The sequence below is a fragment of the Indicator indicator genome, chromosome 10 (genome assembly GCF_027791375.1).
Source record: "Indicator indicator isolate 239-I01 chromosome 10, UM_Iind_1.1, whole genome shotgun sequence".
In the NCBI taxonomy this organism is placed as follows: domain Eukaryota; kingdom Metazoa; phylum Chordata; class Aves; order Piciformes; family Indicatoridae; genus Indicator; species Indicator indicator.
Genome location: NC_072019.1, coordinates 22296251 through 22312819, shown reverse-complemented (window position 1 = coordinate 22312819; position 16569 = coordinate 22296251). Strand labels below are relative to the sequence as shown.

The 16569-nt window shown below is 47.7% G+C and overlaps 1 protein-coding gene across 1 annotated transcript; it reads left to right on the top strand.

Annotated features, from left to right (window-relative positions):
* The first annotated feature begins 1029 nt into the window (after positions 1 to 1029).
* Positions 1030 to 14438, top strand: LOC128969324 (vitamin D3 hydroxylase-associated protein). Its single transcript, XM_054384140.1, has 15 exons — positions 1030 to 1239; positions 2306 to 2419; positions 2768 to 2911; positions 3241 to 3374; positions 3609 to 3815; positions 4651 to 4691; positions 5970 to 6094; positions 6766 to 6891; positions 7662 to 7759; positions 8440 to 8539; positions 9381 to 9424; positions 10508 to 10547; positions 12711 to 12819; positions 13902 to 14047; positions 14310 to 14438. The coding sequence occupies exons 1-15, from the start codon at positions 1030 to 1032 to the stop codon at positions 14436 to 14438; spliced, it is 1767 nt and encodes a 588-aa protein (XP_054240115.1).
* Positions 14439 to 16569: the final 2131 nt, after the last annotated feature.

Sequence of the window (16569 nt, the reverse complement as noted above, 5' to 3'; positions counted from 1 at the left end):
TGAAGAGCTCCAGTGAGCCATCCCCACTGCCTAGATCTCTCCAGATACAGCAATTCTGCCTTGCATCCTGGCAATGAGTTTTCAGAGACATCTCCTGTTCATTCCCTGTAGGCTTGCAGACCTCTGGGGTTTGAGAGTCTGAAGTTGAAGTTTGAGGGTTTAGTTCCTCTTTTCTGTGTTTTTGGGGACACTCCCCATGGGTGGGGAGCAAGGTCCAGCTCTTTTGGCTTGTGCTGGCTTGGAAACTGGAGAGCAGGTAGGATACTGGGTCCATCAGAGAAGATTTTCCAAAAGGGAAAGGGCTTGGGCCCCTGATCTAGGTTGTGTGAATGGTTCTCAAAGGAACTGGGCTTGAAAATGACACACTCCTTTTATGCATCTGGTTACACATACAGAGTGCCCATCACCATGCTCTGGAGGCACCTCCAGATAGCCCCTTCCCCATTGCCTTTTCAGATTCACCATGCCTTGCTTGCACCTTCATAGTCTTTGACCTCCTGATCTCCCTCCTCTCCAAGAGGTGCAATTTCACTCCCTGCACCAGGTTCCCCAGGACAAGCAGAGATCTGTTGTTCCATGCTCAGAAGGCTGCACCTGCTGGCTGAGGGATGGGGCTGATGGCTGAGCACCTCTAGTTAATGGGCTTAAGTGCTAATTAATTATTAGATGTGGGGATAGCAGGCCTGGGTTTTACAAGCATTCAGCTTTGTTAATCAGCTCTGTTCCCTGTGTGTAGCCCAGTACAGCAGTGGCTTGGGGGGGCTGCCTTGGAGGACACCCCACCAAACCCACTGTGAGCTGAGTCCTGCTTTGCAGCCCAGCCCATAATGCTGCTCCAGCAGGCAGACCCTTTCAAAGTCCATGGTCTAACAAGTCTGTTCCTGGACTTTGTTAATGCAATTCTGCTTCAGAGCTGATCTTGTGCAGCAGGCAATCACACAGTCTGCATTCATCAGACCTCCTTAGGAGAAGGTGGAACACCCAGGTAGCTGTAGCTCAGCCAGAACAGGAAGGACTGGTGGAGAAATCATGGCCCAAGAGCGACTGTGGCAGATCCTAGATCCATCATGGGGAGGCCTTCACACCCTCTCAGCTGTGCTTTGCAGTTCAGCTGCAGCCATTGTGCTGCTGAGGTGGCTGGGACATAGGCAGATCCAGCAGAAGATGGAAGAGGTGAGGAGGGCACGGGATCTGGCCCTGGAGCGAATGGAGAAGGCAGCTCACAGATTGAAGCAAGAGGTAATTTGGGGGAAGCATGTGTGGGAGGAAGGGATTGTCTTTTGAGTAACCAATAAAATAGGAGAGGGCTGATCAATCACTCTCTGAATGGTGGTTAGGACATGTGCATGTTTTGGATCATCACCAGGTTTTGTTGAGGGTCACCACTCCCCCTTGTCACCAAAATAACACTCCCTCCTAAAGACAGTGTAAAGGAAGGATTTCTTAATGCAGACCTGTTGAGGGAATCCTCAGGATGAAAGATGGATCAGAGTCTAGGACCCTCAAAATCAGGTCACCAACAGTAGACCTTTCTGTGCCCTTTTCTCCTCATCTGTCCCTACTGGCAAGCCTTTCCTCTTTCATTCTCCTCAAGCCTTTCCTCTTTCATTCTCCTCAAGCCTTTCCTCTTTCATCCTCCTCACCTCTGCCCCTCCATAAGGACCTGCCTGCCCTTCCATAAGGACCTGTCTGCCTCTCCATCCTTAGAGTACGGGGAGGGGGCTTCATATCCTTCCAACATCTGCACATTAGTGACCAAAAGCCATTTCTTCCTGCCCACTCCCAGCTGAAGAAGCATTTGGATTTTAGAAAGCCAGGTCCTTGGACCTTAAACCCACAATAAACACCTCCTGCTGGTCTTCTCTTGGGGGTGAGGTTGCAAACAGCCCACATGTTTGGGTTTTTTTTCCCCATGTTAATGATAAATTGTGTAAAACTTCAGCTGGCTGAATTGCTGTGCAACATGCTGTCTTGTAAGTTAGAAGGGGGGTGAAGGCCTCTGGGAGAGTAAACAGAGATAGGTCAAACCTCATGTTCATGCAAGCCTGCAGTCAAGAGGCAGCTTTCTGCCTGTTTTGGTTGTGTTTTTGATGAACTAAGACTCAGCAAATTTGCCGTCAGCAAATTCCCTGCTCCAGCGTGCTCAGTGCAATGTAGGAGGTGTGCATTCCCACAGGGAATGTCTCCTAAAATCCTCCTCTCAAGATTGTTGCTGGGTAGATGTTATTACTGGATATTTGCAGGACCATTACCAGACTTTTCTGTCATTTTCTTCCCTCTGCACCCAATTCCCTACCCTTTGCAGAAGCCAGGCACCCAGACTGCACATATCCTCTCGCTGACAATGATGGAACTGGTGGAGAAGCTGAAGGAGGGGTCCCTGTCCCCAGAAAGTGTCCTCTACTCCTACATGGGTAAAGTGAGTGGTGTCTCCAGCCTGGGAGAGATGCTGGGGGGCTCCTCTCCAGTGAAGGCTTTCAAATTAAAACCCAGCTAATTTGGTGAGAGAACTGGCAGTACTGGGGATTACAATCTCTCAAAACTGTGATGTCTGAAGGGCGGTTTAAAGGAATAAGTAGGACAGAAATCTAGGGCAGAAAATTATCCCAGCAAGGAACATCTAAAGTTTATAGGTAAGGTTTGACTAATGAGTGCCAAAGGTTTGAGGAGACTGATTTTTTTTTTTTTCTTTTCATCTTGAAAACTCAATGTAAATAGTGCTTCCTTTCTTCTGTCCATTCATCTGTCTTGCTGTTCTTCTGGAGAGGCTTTGGAGGTGACTCAGGAGGTGAACTGTGTGATAGACTTCATTCATGGCTGTGAGGATCAGCTCCAGAAAATAAAGCAGCAGAAGGAGAAGGGGCTGCTCTATGGCATCCCCATCAGCATCAAGGACCACGTTAACTGCAAGGTACATCCCTAATTCCCCTGCCTTGGTCTGGGAACAGACCAGATTGTCCTGCCCTCATCAGGGGTAGTTAAGAGTTCCCTCAGACAACGATGTTCTGGACCAAATACTGTGGGACCAGCAAACCTGCTTTTCTTCTGATTTCTGCAGAAATTCCTGGCTTGCTCTCATTTGGTGTTCCCTGGGATAGTCAGCTCCTGTTCTGCCTCTGAGAAAAGTTAGGTGGTGTGGATGTTTTGTTACAGGAGGCATCAAGACTTATGTCTATCATTGTCACAGCTCCAAACAGCATCTTTCCTGGTACCTAAAGAGCTTTGTTTCCAATCCCCAAGGGCCACATCTCCTCTGGAGGGATGGTGAAGTTTCTGGGCCAAGTGAAGGAAGAAGACAGCGTCATCGTCCAGGTCCTAAAGAGCCAGGGGGCAATTCCTTTTGTGAAAACCAACATCCCACAGACAATGCTAAAGTAATTGTGTGTTCACCTTCATAAAACATGGGATTCTTCCCACCTTTGTCCAAGCCAATCATTTCTCTTATATTTGATGCCTCTTCCTTGTTAAATTCAGCTGACCCAACAAATCTACTTCCTACCTGCTGGGATTTATTCCACTCTAATCCCTGCATGGACACTCTATGCCCTGTATTTGTGGTTTGTAGATACCAAAATACCTCACTCACCTGCTGATCATCTTTTCTCCAGCTATGACTGCAGCAACCTCATCTTTGGCCAGACCCTGAACCCTCTCAACCATCAGAAGAGCCCTGGGGGCTCCTCAGGAGGGGAGGCAGCTCTGATTGCAGCAGGGGGCTCCATCCTGGGCATTGGCTCAGATATAGCTGGCAGCATTCGCCTGCCATCCAGCTTCTGTGGGCTCTGTGGGCTCAAACCCACAGGAAACAGGATCAGGTACGTGATGACATTTGTCCTCTTCTTCCACCCACCACAAAGGCTACAAAGTGTGCCCCAAGGTGCACCAAACTCTGCAGTAGTGTCTGAGTTAGTCCAGGTTTAAGTCAGCACCTAACCTGCCTGTTCCCTTCTGTCAGTTAGGGCTAAGGGCTCTGCTAATGATGTGTGGTGATCTCTATTAACACAGCAAAGACTCATTCCGGATTTAATAGCCCTGTTCAGGAAGCTGAAAACAAATACTACAATGTCATCTCCTTTCCAGATGTTTTCCAGTCCTTGCTTTGTTTGTAAGAGTGTTCTGTTTATCAGCAATGGTTTGCTCACAGATGGGGAATTAGATGCAGCAGGGAAAGGGAATGCTAAAAAATATCTCTAGCCCCTTGTTGTAATGTGGTGGGCTGAAATTCCCCTCCCATGATAACAACTCCAGACTAGCTCAGTTTGGAAGCAAATGGAGCTGCATTTACAAAGCAAAAACTACAGTCTACAATGGAATGCAATGAATATGTACAAATATACAATATTTACAATATTTACAAATATGTACAGTTAACAGAAACAGCACAAACCCCTCCTGGCCAAAGCCAGGAAAGCTGCCCCACTGCCTCCCCCTTCCCTGCCTTCCCCAGACCCCCCTGGCAGAAGGAAGAAAGACAAGAAGCAGCTTACAGCCCATGGACATCTTCCTAGCCTAGAAAGTGCTAAGTCTTTGCAGGACCTTTTTGCCCTACTGTATGTTGACTGGGGACAAGTGGGAAGTCTGCAACTCAGCATGTTGACCTGCCTTAGGAAAAGAGCTGCTTCTAATCTGCTTCTCTCGTTGTGTTCCCAGCAAACTGGGTGTGGTTTCTCCTATCATAGGAATGAAATCAGGTAAGTCCATCCAAAAGATACTATTGTCAAGCCTTCACTTCTTACCTCTCCTCCTACTATTGAAATGCCAGCAAATGTGCTTGCTGAACTGTTGTGTCTTATAGCCTGTCAAAACAGATGTTCTGTTAGACCAGGGCCATCCTGGTGCTGTTACCTTTTTGGCCCATTTGTTCTGTTCTAGGTGGCAGTAGGAGTTAGCTGAATCTGAGCAGGATCAAAGCAACACCTGTTCAGGCAAGGCAGTGCCATGCACATCACTGAGATGTGTGAAATGTGCATCCTAAAAGCTTGGGGTATTTCACTGGAGATCCTTCCAAGAGACTCTGCTGGCTTCAGCTGCTGTCAAACAGTGTTGCTGATGGCAGGAGGGCTGCAGTTCACAGTATCACAGTATGTCAGAGGTTGGAAGGGGCCTCAAGAGATCATCAGGTCCAACCCCCTGCCAGAGTAGGATCACTTAGGGGAGTCTGCACAGGAATGCATCCAGGTGGGTTTGGAAGGTCTCCAGAGAAGGAGACTCCACAATCCCCCTGGGCAGCCTGTTCCAGTGCTCTGTCACCCTCACTGGAAAGAAGTTTCTCCTCATGTTGAGGTGAAATTTTCTAGTTTGAACCCATTGTTCCATGTCTTATTACTGTGAACCACTGAAAAGAGCCTGGCCCCTCTCCTTCTCACATATTTATAGACATTGATCAGATCCCCTCTCAGTCTTCTCTTCTCCAGACTAAACAGCCCCAGGGCTCTCAGTCTCTCTTCACAGGGGAGATGCTCAAGTCCCCTACTCATCCTCATGGCTCTCCCTTGGATTCTCTCCAGCAGGTCTCTGTCTCTCTTGAACTGGGGAGCCCCAAACTGGACACAGGATTGCAGGTGTGGTCTCAGCAGGGCAGAGTAGAGAAGTAGAAGAACTTCCCTAGCCCTGCTGGACACAGCTTTCCTGATCCATCCCAGGATCCCATTGGCTCTCTTGGCCACAAGAGCACATTGTTGTTCCATGGAGAACTTGCTGTCCACCAGCACTCCAAGGTCTTTCTCTGTGGAGCTGCTTTCCAGTTGTCACCCCTCTTGAGTTGGTCTTCTGCCTGCAGAAGTTTGGCCCTGAGGGTTGGCTTCAGTAGGTTGTCTCTGCTCTTAGACTTGCAGATTGTCCCTGATGGATCTCCTTGCTCATCTCTTGCACATTACACATTGTCCCTGACCTGACAAACTCTTCCACACTGGGTCCCTGTCAGTAACCAAGAGACACCACCTGCAGTGACAGGACCTTTCTGCTTGCAGTGACAGGAACGCTGGGGCCAATGGCGAGAGATGTGGACAGCCTGGCCCTCTGCATGAAGGCACTGCTCTGTGAGGAGATGTTCCAGCTGGATCCCACTGTGCCCCCACTCCCCTTTGATGAGGAGGTAAAGCTCAGAGGCAATCCTATGTGTCTGTGTGCCCAGGCCAGCCAGCATGAGCAGCTCCAATAAGTGGCCACACAGCCAGGGTTGGCAGGCTGCTGCTGGCTGATGAGACCTTCTGGATGCTGATTTCCTCCTGGCAATGCCCAGAACAAGCTTGTTGGCTCCCTCCTGGCCCAATCTCTAAAGGAGCTGATTTCTGCTCATCAGAGGAATTCATCACCTTTAATTAAAGAGCCTGACTTAACAGTCACTGACCTAAGAAATCATTGCCCTTTGTCATTCTCTTTGTGCTTCTGCCATCTGAATGTGTCTGTGGCTCAGGTCCTAGGACCCTTCAGTTGTCCCTGACACTCAGACAACACAGACCCCAGTTGTGTGCTCTAGAGGAACAGCCCCTGACCTCTGTCCGTAGCCAGGCATGTGGTCTGTACAGGTGCTGTCACATCTGCTATATCAAAGCTGGGACACGTTCACATGGCAGGAGATGGTGTCAGAAGGACCATTACCCATGACCACTTCTGTAGGCTTGTGTTCTGGACAACACTGCTTTCCACCAGCCATGTTGCTCCCATGATTCCTCCAACCCAGGAGACCTCAGTTGCTGCCTCCTTAAGCCTTGGGAATGGTCCAATCTTGTATGTCTCATGTGTGATATCTCCTGTTCTCCACAGGTTTACACCAGTTCCAAGCCACTTCGGATTGGATATTATGAAGGAGATGGCTACTTCCAGCCCTCCCCCAGCATGAAAAGGGCCATCCAGCAGACAAGGAAGCTCCTCCAGGATGCAGGGCATACAGTGGGTTTTCATGGCTGTGGCTGCCTGCAGCTGTTATTCTGCTCCTTACAGAGTTTGGACGAGTGGATTCCCATCTCCACTTCTGGTGCCTGTAAAGCAGGAACCATCCCTCCCTGCTGCACAGACCCCAAAGAGGCAGGCAAATGCAACAGCTTGTTTCCCAAACTGAAGGGATCTTGCTTATGTTCCTGGCCTAGAAGACAGGAAAATCACCTTCAGTTTATCTCCAAGCCAGCCTTTTCTAAAGCACTGTTTTTTCCATTGTGTTTGATGTTCCCATAAATATCAAACTCAACACAGTTTCCACAACCCCTCAGTTGTTAAACACAGTTTATAGATTTCTTGGTGGGTAAGTGTGAAGGGAGTTGAAGCAGTTGATCTCCCACTTCTTCTAGCCTAAATTATTCTGTGGTTCCCCCAGTGGGGATTTTTACAAGGGAGCTAATCCAATGATGCAAATTAATTAAAAAAAAAAACAAAAAAAACCAAACCTTTGTGCTTTGAAGCCTCTGAAAGTTATTCTCTAAGGTGTGGGGGAGTAGAGGCTGTACCACATGTGTTAATGGCTTACAGATAGGAAAGGATGGTGGGCAGATGCTGCTAACCCTGGGCCCCTTGAAAAAGAATCCCTGCTGTCCTGCAACAGCAAGGAGTGCCTAAGCTTCCCACCACTTTCCACTCACCTCACTAGTGAGGCAAGGTTCCTCACAGAGGGTTCTGTGAAGCCTTTGTCTTTGTTGCCTCTTGAATGGGGATGTTTTTTCTTGCAGCTTGTTCCCTTTGCACCACCCAAGATTGACTATGTGGTGGATGAGCTGTTTACCAGAGGGCTTTTCTCAGATGGTGCTGCTCACTTGGTGGACTGCTTGTGAGTAAAAACCCCATTTTAGTGTGGAATGTAAGATCTAGCACTGTCTAGCCAGTGGTTGTGTCCAGAATGTTTATCTTCCTGGGGGTGCAAATTGAATAGTGGGCAGCAGAGGAGCAATTTCTGGAGGGATGAATTTATCATGAGCATTCACAAAAGCAGTTGTGATGGTTTGAAAAGCTCACACTGATACAGCAGTTCACACCCACAGATAATGTGGAGGGGAAGTAAGATGTCTCAGCAGTGCTGTGGCAGCTGGTTTTATGTGTGAGGTTATTCCATTGCACAGGGAAAACCACACATTGTAGAACTTTCTGTGGAGGTGTGGTGGGTTGCCCTGGCTAGCAGCCAAACATCCACCCAGCTGTTTGCTCGCTTCAAGGTGAAACATGCCCAGGGTTGTAAGTGGTTATCCCTGCAAAGCACTCCAGAGCCATCAGACAGTGACCACAAAGGCAGTGAAGTATTTATTTCTCTATAGCTTTTGCAGTGAGCATTTACACCTGAGCATCTAAACCCCACCTGAACGTCTCTTGTTCAGTGTTTTGGATTGAAACAGGCAGATTTTGACTTCTAGCAACGCCCCTCTAGGACAAACCCTGCTGTGGGGACAGCACTGCTATTGCTGTAGCAGTAGCACAGATGGCTTGTCCTGACTTCTTCACTCTTTGCCCTTCCAGCAAAGGAGACATTGTGGATCCCAACCTGAGATCCCAGTTCAACACTTACAGGCTTCCTACTCTGGTGAAAAGGATCTTGTCTATCATTTTGAAACCCATAGTAAGTGTATGGACATGTCTCATCTGTGGCATAGGAAATCTGCAAGGTGGGGAAGTTTCTGCATCCTAGGAGGTAGGGTGCTTCCTTCTGGGAGTGATTATTGCTTCATGCTAAGGGTCTGATGGACTTGGTCCCCCCTAAGTGGGAGGGACTTTTTACAAGGGCTAGGCAATGGATTGAAGCTTGAGGAGGGTAGATTTAGACTGGGTATGAGGAAGGAATTCTTTACAGTGAGGGTGGTGAGACACTGGAATAGGTTGCCCAGGGAGGTTGTGGATGCCTCCTTCCTGGAGGTGTTCAAGGCCAGGTTGGACAAAGCCTTGAGCAACCTGGTCTAGTGGAGTGTGTCCTTACCCATGGGAGGGGAGGAGTTGAAACTAGATGATCTTTAATGTCCCTTCCAACCCTAACCATTCTATGATGATGATACTTAGATACACTGAGTTCCTAAACCCAGGGTGAACTTATCAAGTGGATCTGACAGGCTTTTGTGGGAGTTTGAAATATCAGGTGTTCCTAGAACCCCATGAGCCATACAGCTCATCCAGCAATGGGCTCCAAGAGAATGGATATCACTAGCAAGGATCCAAACATCATCCCCACATCCAGAGCACACTCTCCATGGCTAGCAGTGTGGTCTAGAGTCTTGTTGGCACAGGTTGTTGTTATTAAATGTATAAATTAATGTGTGGGCAAAACTACTGCACTGGAAACCATAACCTTTCTTCAGAGCCACTTTTCCTAGGATGAGAGTTGTGCCCCAAGTACAATCCTGTGGCAGCCAGCTATTTCAGCTGCTCTGTCATTGACTAATCCCAAATATTCCTCTTTTCTCCCAAAGTACCCACGAATCGCTCGAGATCTCAGCGCTCTCTGTGGAGTGGGGTAAGATGCAGTGAAGTAGCTCTAGAGAAAGAGGGTGCATGTGGGTGAGTCCACCAGTTCATGCTCGTAGATGCCAGCTTGCCATGCAAAGCCCTGTCAGAGATTTGCTCAACACAGCCTGAGCCAGATGAGTATGTGCTACCCACCTCCCAGGGTTAGCACAGTGTTACCCAGGGCTATACAGCCAGAGATTATTTTGCAAGTTGGAGGATCATTGTAGCAGGGCTGGGATGTCTCCATGGAGATCAGCACAGAGAGCCACAGGCTGCTTTCCCCAGCAGGTGGACTCTGGTACCCAGAGCATCATGTGCCAAGTGCATGCAGAGGCCTCTGCATGCAAGTGCAGTGTGGTGTGGAGCACCTGCCCCTTTAAGAAGAAGCATTTGCCCCTTTAAGATGAAGCACCTGCCCCTTTAAGATGAAGAACCTGCTCCTTTAAGAGAGACAGAGACACAGAGAACTGGGAGCAACAGAATTGAGAACACTGCCATGATTTTTGTCTAGGTGCCAGAGCACCTAGCCGTGGTGGCATGTTTTCAACAGAAGCTCTTTGCTCATGTAAGCACGGGGCTGTTTAGTCTGGAGAAGAGAAGACTGAGAGGGGATCTGATCAATGGCTATCAATATCTGAGGGGTGGGTGTCAGGAGGAGGGGGCCAGGCTCTTTTCAGTGGTACACAGTGATAGGACAAGGAACAATGGGTTCAAACTAGAACATAGAAGATTTCAGCTCAACATGAGGAGAAACTTCTTTACAGTGAGGGTGACAGAGCACTGGAACAGGCTGTCCAGGGGGGTTGTGGAGTCTCCTTCTCTGGAGACTTTCAAAACCCACCTGGATGCATTCCTGTGCAGACTCCCCTAAGTGATCCTGCTCTGGCAGGGGGTTGGACCTGATGATCTTTGAGGTCCCTTCCAACCTCTGATATACTGTGAGACTGTGAACCCCATGGGATCAGCTGGGTGATCCTGTAGCTTGTTCCCAAGAAGGGTCTTGAGGTTCCCATAAGAATGGGCTGTCTGTGCATGTTGTCACGTTCTGTGGCCACAGTCCCAAAGCTCATGAATTCTGCCACTTTTCCAGGTCTGCCAAAAACCTCTGGGACCAGCATGGAGCAGTGGCGGTAATGTCATTTGTTTATTTGTCTGGTGGGGTTTTTCCCTTACTGAGTATAGTGAGAGATCTCTCAAGTTTCTAAGCAATTGCTGTGAGCTCAGGGGTGGATTCAGGCTTGGAAATGGATCATGTGGAAGTAAAGCAGCTGGGTTTTTCTTTGAAAGTCTTTGCAAGGAGTGATAATAGCTCAAGGCAACAGATGTTCATTTTGAGGTCTCTACTTACTGGGGGATGGGGAGGAAAAATTATCCCTTGCCCTGCACTTTCTTAGCAGAAATAGCATAAGAAAAGCCACTACAGATGGGGCCTCATTTTTTCTTCCTTCCATCTCTTGGTGCAAATCCTTCCTGTCAGACATTAGATGTTATTGTCAATAGCCAAGACTTGATGCTTGAACAAAGCTCTTAGGAGTCAGAAATTGTAGTTGTAAACTTGTTGGCTTGGGTGGATATTGTGTGAACTTATTTGGGCTCAGGAGCATCGGACAGCACACATTCTCCTGGAAAACAGTCCAGTGCTGTTCACAAATTGAGCAGGTTCCTCTTTAAAACAAGTTCAGTTTTGTTTTTGTCTTTTGTTTCTATTCGCTGGCTCCTCTCCCCACTGCTCTCACGGTTGGAAACTTTCATATTTTCTGTGCTGTTTTTTCCCTTCCAGTTTATCCTGATTTTATTCCTGTCCTTGAGCTTACATAGTGCCTCTCCTCTCTACTATTTTCCACTGCTGCCCTCATTCGTGATCTATTTATAGAGAGCCCTGGTATCCCCTTTCAGCTGGTGTTTTGCAAAGCTAAGGGAGCTGAGCTGTTCTGCTGTCCTCCCACAAGGAGGGGATCTGTGTTCCCCTAGGACACTCTTGCAACCCTGCCCAAGCAGAAACATGCCCCCAGCTTGCACCACACATCCTGCATGGGTGCCAGTCCCTCAGTGGTCATGCACACTCTTTGGCAGCAGGTCTGACAGATTATAGGGCAGAGGGAAAACTCTGCCTGGTCACTGGGCTGATGGGAGTGTTCTTTTCAAGTGGAAACAGATTCCCCCCTCCTTCCCCTGCAAAACCAAACTAAAACAAACCCAAACCAACAACAAAACCAACCAAAAAGGAAATGCTCAAAAAGGTTTGTCAGCCTCAGAGATGTGTTCTGTACTGTTTTTCTTCAGGGAAACCACATCACATTTTTTCATCTACTACAAACAAGAGCTGATTCAAAACTTTTGGCTAGCAACCAGCTTTTCTCTCAGACCAAAAAAAAAAAAAAAAAAAAAAAAAAAAAAAAAAAAAAAATCAGGTTAGCTCCTCTGACTGTATTTCTAGGAAACCCATCTCATTTGTTGAACTTCAAGCAGGAAAGACTCAGACTGCAGAAGGAAATTGAAGTCAGACTGGAAATTAGTCTCGTGGCTGGAGCTTTCACGAGAGATGTGGAAGACCCTGGTGCAGAAATCTTGGAGTGACAGAGTTGTGGCAGAACAGAGGCTGGCCCATGTGACAGATGTGTCTCCGTAACCAGACTACAGCTACAGAAGCAGCTATAATGTAGGCCATCAATGTCTACTTACTATGACAAAGTGAAACAGCTCTTTGAGGATGGATTCATTCACTGCCTGATGTTCAGCAAAGCTGTGGTGAATCAGACAACACATCTAGATCTCTTTGGATTTGTAGTTCAAGCCTGAAGCTGTTTCTCCTGTATTGTGGGGGGGAGATCACTTTACCTAGCTTGCCTAGCTGTCTCTTGCTGCTTCTTTTTCTTGCCTGTATCCTGCTGCAGAATGAAAGAAGGCTTTGTGAATATATTTTTCAATCCATGTCTTCTAGTTTTATTGTTGGTTTTTTTTTTTTCCAAAATAACCCAACTATTTAGTCAGGTAGACAAACTGCTGTTGATCTCCATTCAGTAAAGTTCAGACAAAACTATTTGTGGGAAGGATTTGGGGTAATACTCAAAGAAATCAATTCTGAAGTGCCCACTTAGCATTAGTGTGTGGGTCTGGGCAGCACACATGGTATTCAGACAGGAAACCTAAGGGTGAAAGAACAAAAGATTTCACTGGAGTTTTCAGTTGTACCCAGGAAGGTTTTTTCCCCTCCTTTTGCCATGCTGTCAGCATTGATCTGCCCCTTCTGTTCAACAGACCTTTTTTGTCATCTAGGCTCTCTTTCCTTCTAGGCTTACTGCACCGAATTCATTGCTAAATGGAGGAAGCTAAGGCTGGATGTGGTTCTTTGTCCTGTGCTGGGGCCAGCCTTTAACCATGGCTATGCTGGAAAGCTATTTGGTAATGTCCCTTGAGGCATCTCTGGGTGCATCTGTGGTGGTATTTGTGGGCAGAGCTGGAGCAAGATATTTTGGTCTCTTGAACATTCCCCAAACCATGTGCAGTGCTTGGTATTCCCTCTGGGGAAGAAAGTAAAGGAAAGGTCTTCTCTGGGTGGGTCTTTTTGAGCTTCCACCTTATTTGAGATGCAGGTGTTTGGATTATTATGGGACAGCAATTAGTGGCACATCTGTCTCAGTCATTCGTGGGTGAGTTTCCTCTGTGTTGTCTGTCCTGTAGAAAGCCCAAGAGCTACTCTTGCAGCAGAAAGTGGTTGTGAGGATAGTTGCTGGAGGGGTGTTAGACCTTAGTGCAAGGCCAGGCTCTTCTGTATGTGGCCATCTTGCGTTTCCCAAGACTTTTCAAATAGGTCATTGTCTGTGATGTGCAGAAAAAGGCAAAGTTTTAATAGCTTTCAGCAAACAGCCAAGGCCCTCCATCTCTCTACAAATGGATCCAGAATCCCCAAGATGATGTTACAGAGCTGGACCTTGTAGGATATTAGGAAGAGATTCTTTACAGTGAGGGTGGTGAGACACTGGAACAGGTTGCTCAGGGAGCTTGTGGATGCTCCTTCCCTGGAGGTGTTCAAGGCCAGGTTGGACAGGGCCTTGAGCAACCTGGTCTAGTGGAAGGTGTTCCTGCCCATGACAGGGGGTTTTGAACTCAGTTGCTTCCAAATCAAACCATTCTATGATTCTGTGTTCTGGATTATCTTGAAAAGACAGCTGGGATTTTTCCTGTGTTATGGAAGACAAAGATGCAGACTCTGAATCAGATCAAATACTTCTATCTGTCCCCCCCCCAGCAGATCTAACCTGTAGCTGACTGACAGGTGAAGGCATGGGTCTCTGGTCTCAGCAGAGCCTCAAAGCTCTCCATCAAAAGTCCCTTTGAAAGCAGCATGGTCTCTTTTCATGGTCCCTTCAGGTCCAGCAATTCCAGTCTACAATCCCTGCAATCTGAATTATCCTCCAAAAGTCATGTCTGGTCCGGCACAACTAAATTTGGCCATTTTGCATGCTCTGTGTGATCTCTTCCAGCTGCAACCTCCTATACCAATTTATACAATGTCTTGAACTTCCCTGCTGGGGTGGTGCCAGTTGGCACAGTCACAAGAGCCGACGAAGAAGAGCTGAAGCATTACCGAGGGCACTACGGAGACCCTTGGGATCAAAGGCTGAAAGAGGTCAGCAGGACAAGAGGCTAAGTTTAGCAGGTTCTGACTGGCACAGTGTCCCAAGGCTTGTCTGCATCTCCTGATGAGAGTGGGGTTTGTTTTTCAGTAATGCAATTTGCAAACACCATTACTACCCTGCATGTGGTGCAGCTCGGCTGGTCTACATCAGCCTGGCAGCCATCCCCTTGGGTGTCTTCTTTTGTCTTCTCTTCCTCTTTGCCTCCCCAGGTGCTCTAGTGCTCTGACTCAGCACTGTGCTTTCTTCTTGCAGGCTGTGGAAGGAGCCGTGGGGCTACCAGTAGCTGTCCAATGTGTAGCTCTGCCATGGCAGGATGAGCTGTGCCTGCGTTTCATGAAGGAGGTGGAGGCACTTGCCCACAGCACAAGGAGAAACATGTGATTTCTGGGAACCTGCCTTCATTATGCTGACTTTTCATTCCCTGCCACCTTCTACCTGATGCATAAAACAGAGGGTGACCTTCAGCCTCTGAGCCACTGTTTCAATAAACTGGCATTAGATGCTGTTTAAAAATAGCCAGCAAAACAATCTCCTCTCTTTCCAAACCGTCCTTCTTTGTTAGAGTTAATCTGAGTCAAAAAAAACCAAGCTAAAGGAGAAGGAATGAGAATTAATTCTGGACCAAAGGAGTCCAATAGCTCTAGTGTAACTGTATCTGTGTATGACATGAGACTGAAGAGCTGTTTACTCCAATGTTTTACTTCCAAGAATGGAGCAGATGTTTGTGGGAGAGCATCATGTGGTAAGTGCAGGGCTCCCTCTCTGGCTATGCCACTGGTTGGCTAAGAAGATATTTGGCTGAAACTTGCAGTCAGGCCATCGTTTTTAAGAGCTGCCAAGCAAGCTCTCCTTCATCAGCTTGTTGGGCCCCTTCCTGAACACGTTTACTCTCTTGACCTCCACACCATCCAGTCTTCAGTTTGTGTACTGAGTAGTGCAAAGCTTCGTTTTTTCTGTTTAAGGGTAAGGTGTGAGAAATGGTAACTGGTTTGTTTTCACTCTTTTTCCTCATTGTTCCAGTTAAGCAATGGGAAAAGAAGGTTGGGGAATTTTTATTGCCTATAAGCACTTGAGGGGAAAAAATAAATGTAGCATTTCTGTGGCTACATTTAGACTATTTGCACTGTTTGGTGCTTTTAGCCATCGTGTGCTCTTTCTGACTCATCCTCTCAAGGTGGAGGAAGCGGATGGAAGGGATGGTGAGAGAGCTGGAAATGCTTTGAATAAGCAAGCATGCCTTGAAAACAGTCATCAACACTAGCATAGCTGGAAGGCAGCGTTTCCCCAACTGGAGGAGGGAGCCAAGGGGTGACACAACTCTCATTACCTATCTACCTCCCTGGGGCTATGCAGGGATGCTGAGTCGTGCAGTGAGTCCTGGCTCCTCAGCTTGACTCACCTTCCTCTCTTCAGCACAGAGCAGGAATAAAGTCCACTGCACAGCCCTCTTGTGCCTGGAAGATGCCCTGCCTGTGCACATAGCTCCTGCCTGATGGGAGTCTGCCAAGTGACTGTGACTATCTCAGGCCAGGAGCTGTCCTCTCACGGGAAAGATGGGAGCTCACCATTAAGCAGGGTAGCCTGCCCATGTAGTATTCCTGTCTAGATCTGAGCAGGCACAGACCTTGTTTTGCCAGGTAAGGACAGTTTCCTTTGTTTGTCTATGCCTCCATATCTTTGTAAGGTTGACTGAACTTCAAGTGTCCTATGTCTAAAAGGAATTCCCCCATGCATACTTCTGCTCTGCATTCCAGCTGCTCTTTGTGGGTAGGTCTCAAAGTGATTTACTGTTCCTCCTGCCCTTCCCTCTCCTGCATCCTGCTGGTCATTAGATCTCAGGATCTCTCATCCTTAGCAACCAGGACCCAGCACCCAAAGGGAAATCCACACTATGATCCAACAGATACTGAAGCAGAGTGCACAGCTGCTCTCAGCCCTGGTCTGCAGCTCAGTTGGAGCTTTCCTGAATGCTCAAGTGGATGAGGTGGAGATAGGTCCATAAAAAGATGGAAGAGGCATCAGGGAGACAAGATTCATGTTTGGACCAGAGGTAGGGGGTCTCTTCAAAGAATTTAAAGAGCGCCTAAGTGCCTTGGCTTGGCAGAGAGCAAAGCACATTCCTGAATAAAACTCATGGTCCTTCTTAAGACAGATTGTCCATGATGTCAGCTGGCACTGCTGCAAGAACATGGGGGGGAAAGTGGAGTGGATGCTGAGAGCAGTCTGCTGATCTCAAGTGATGAGACTCAAGGAGAAAAAGGCTTTTTAGTAGGACATAACTTTAGGTTTGCAGGAAAATTCTTCCTCCAGACCTCCCCTGGGCTGCTAAGATTTCCCTGTTTTGCAGAGTGCTTGCTCAGTTGCCTGACACTGACCAAAGTCCAGGCTTTGGTCTGCTTGGAGAATAAGGAAGAAATTCTGCTTGGGCCAAAAAGGGCTTTGTTTCCACTTCTTTCCCTCATCTGCAGCAACAAAGTTCTGGCTGCAGTCTTTGCTTAGATAATTTTTCTTC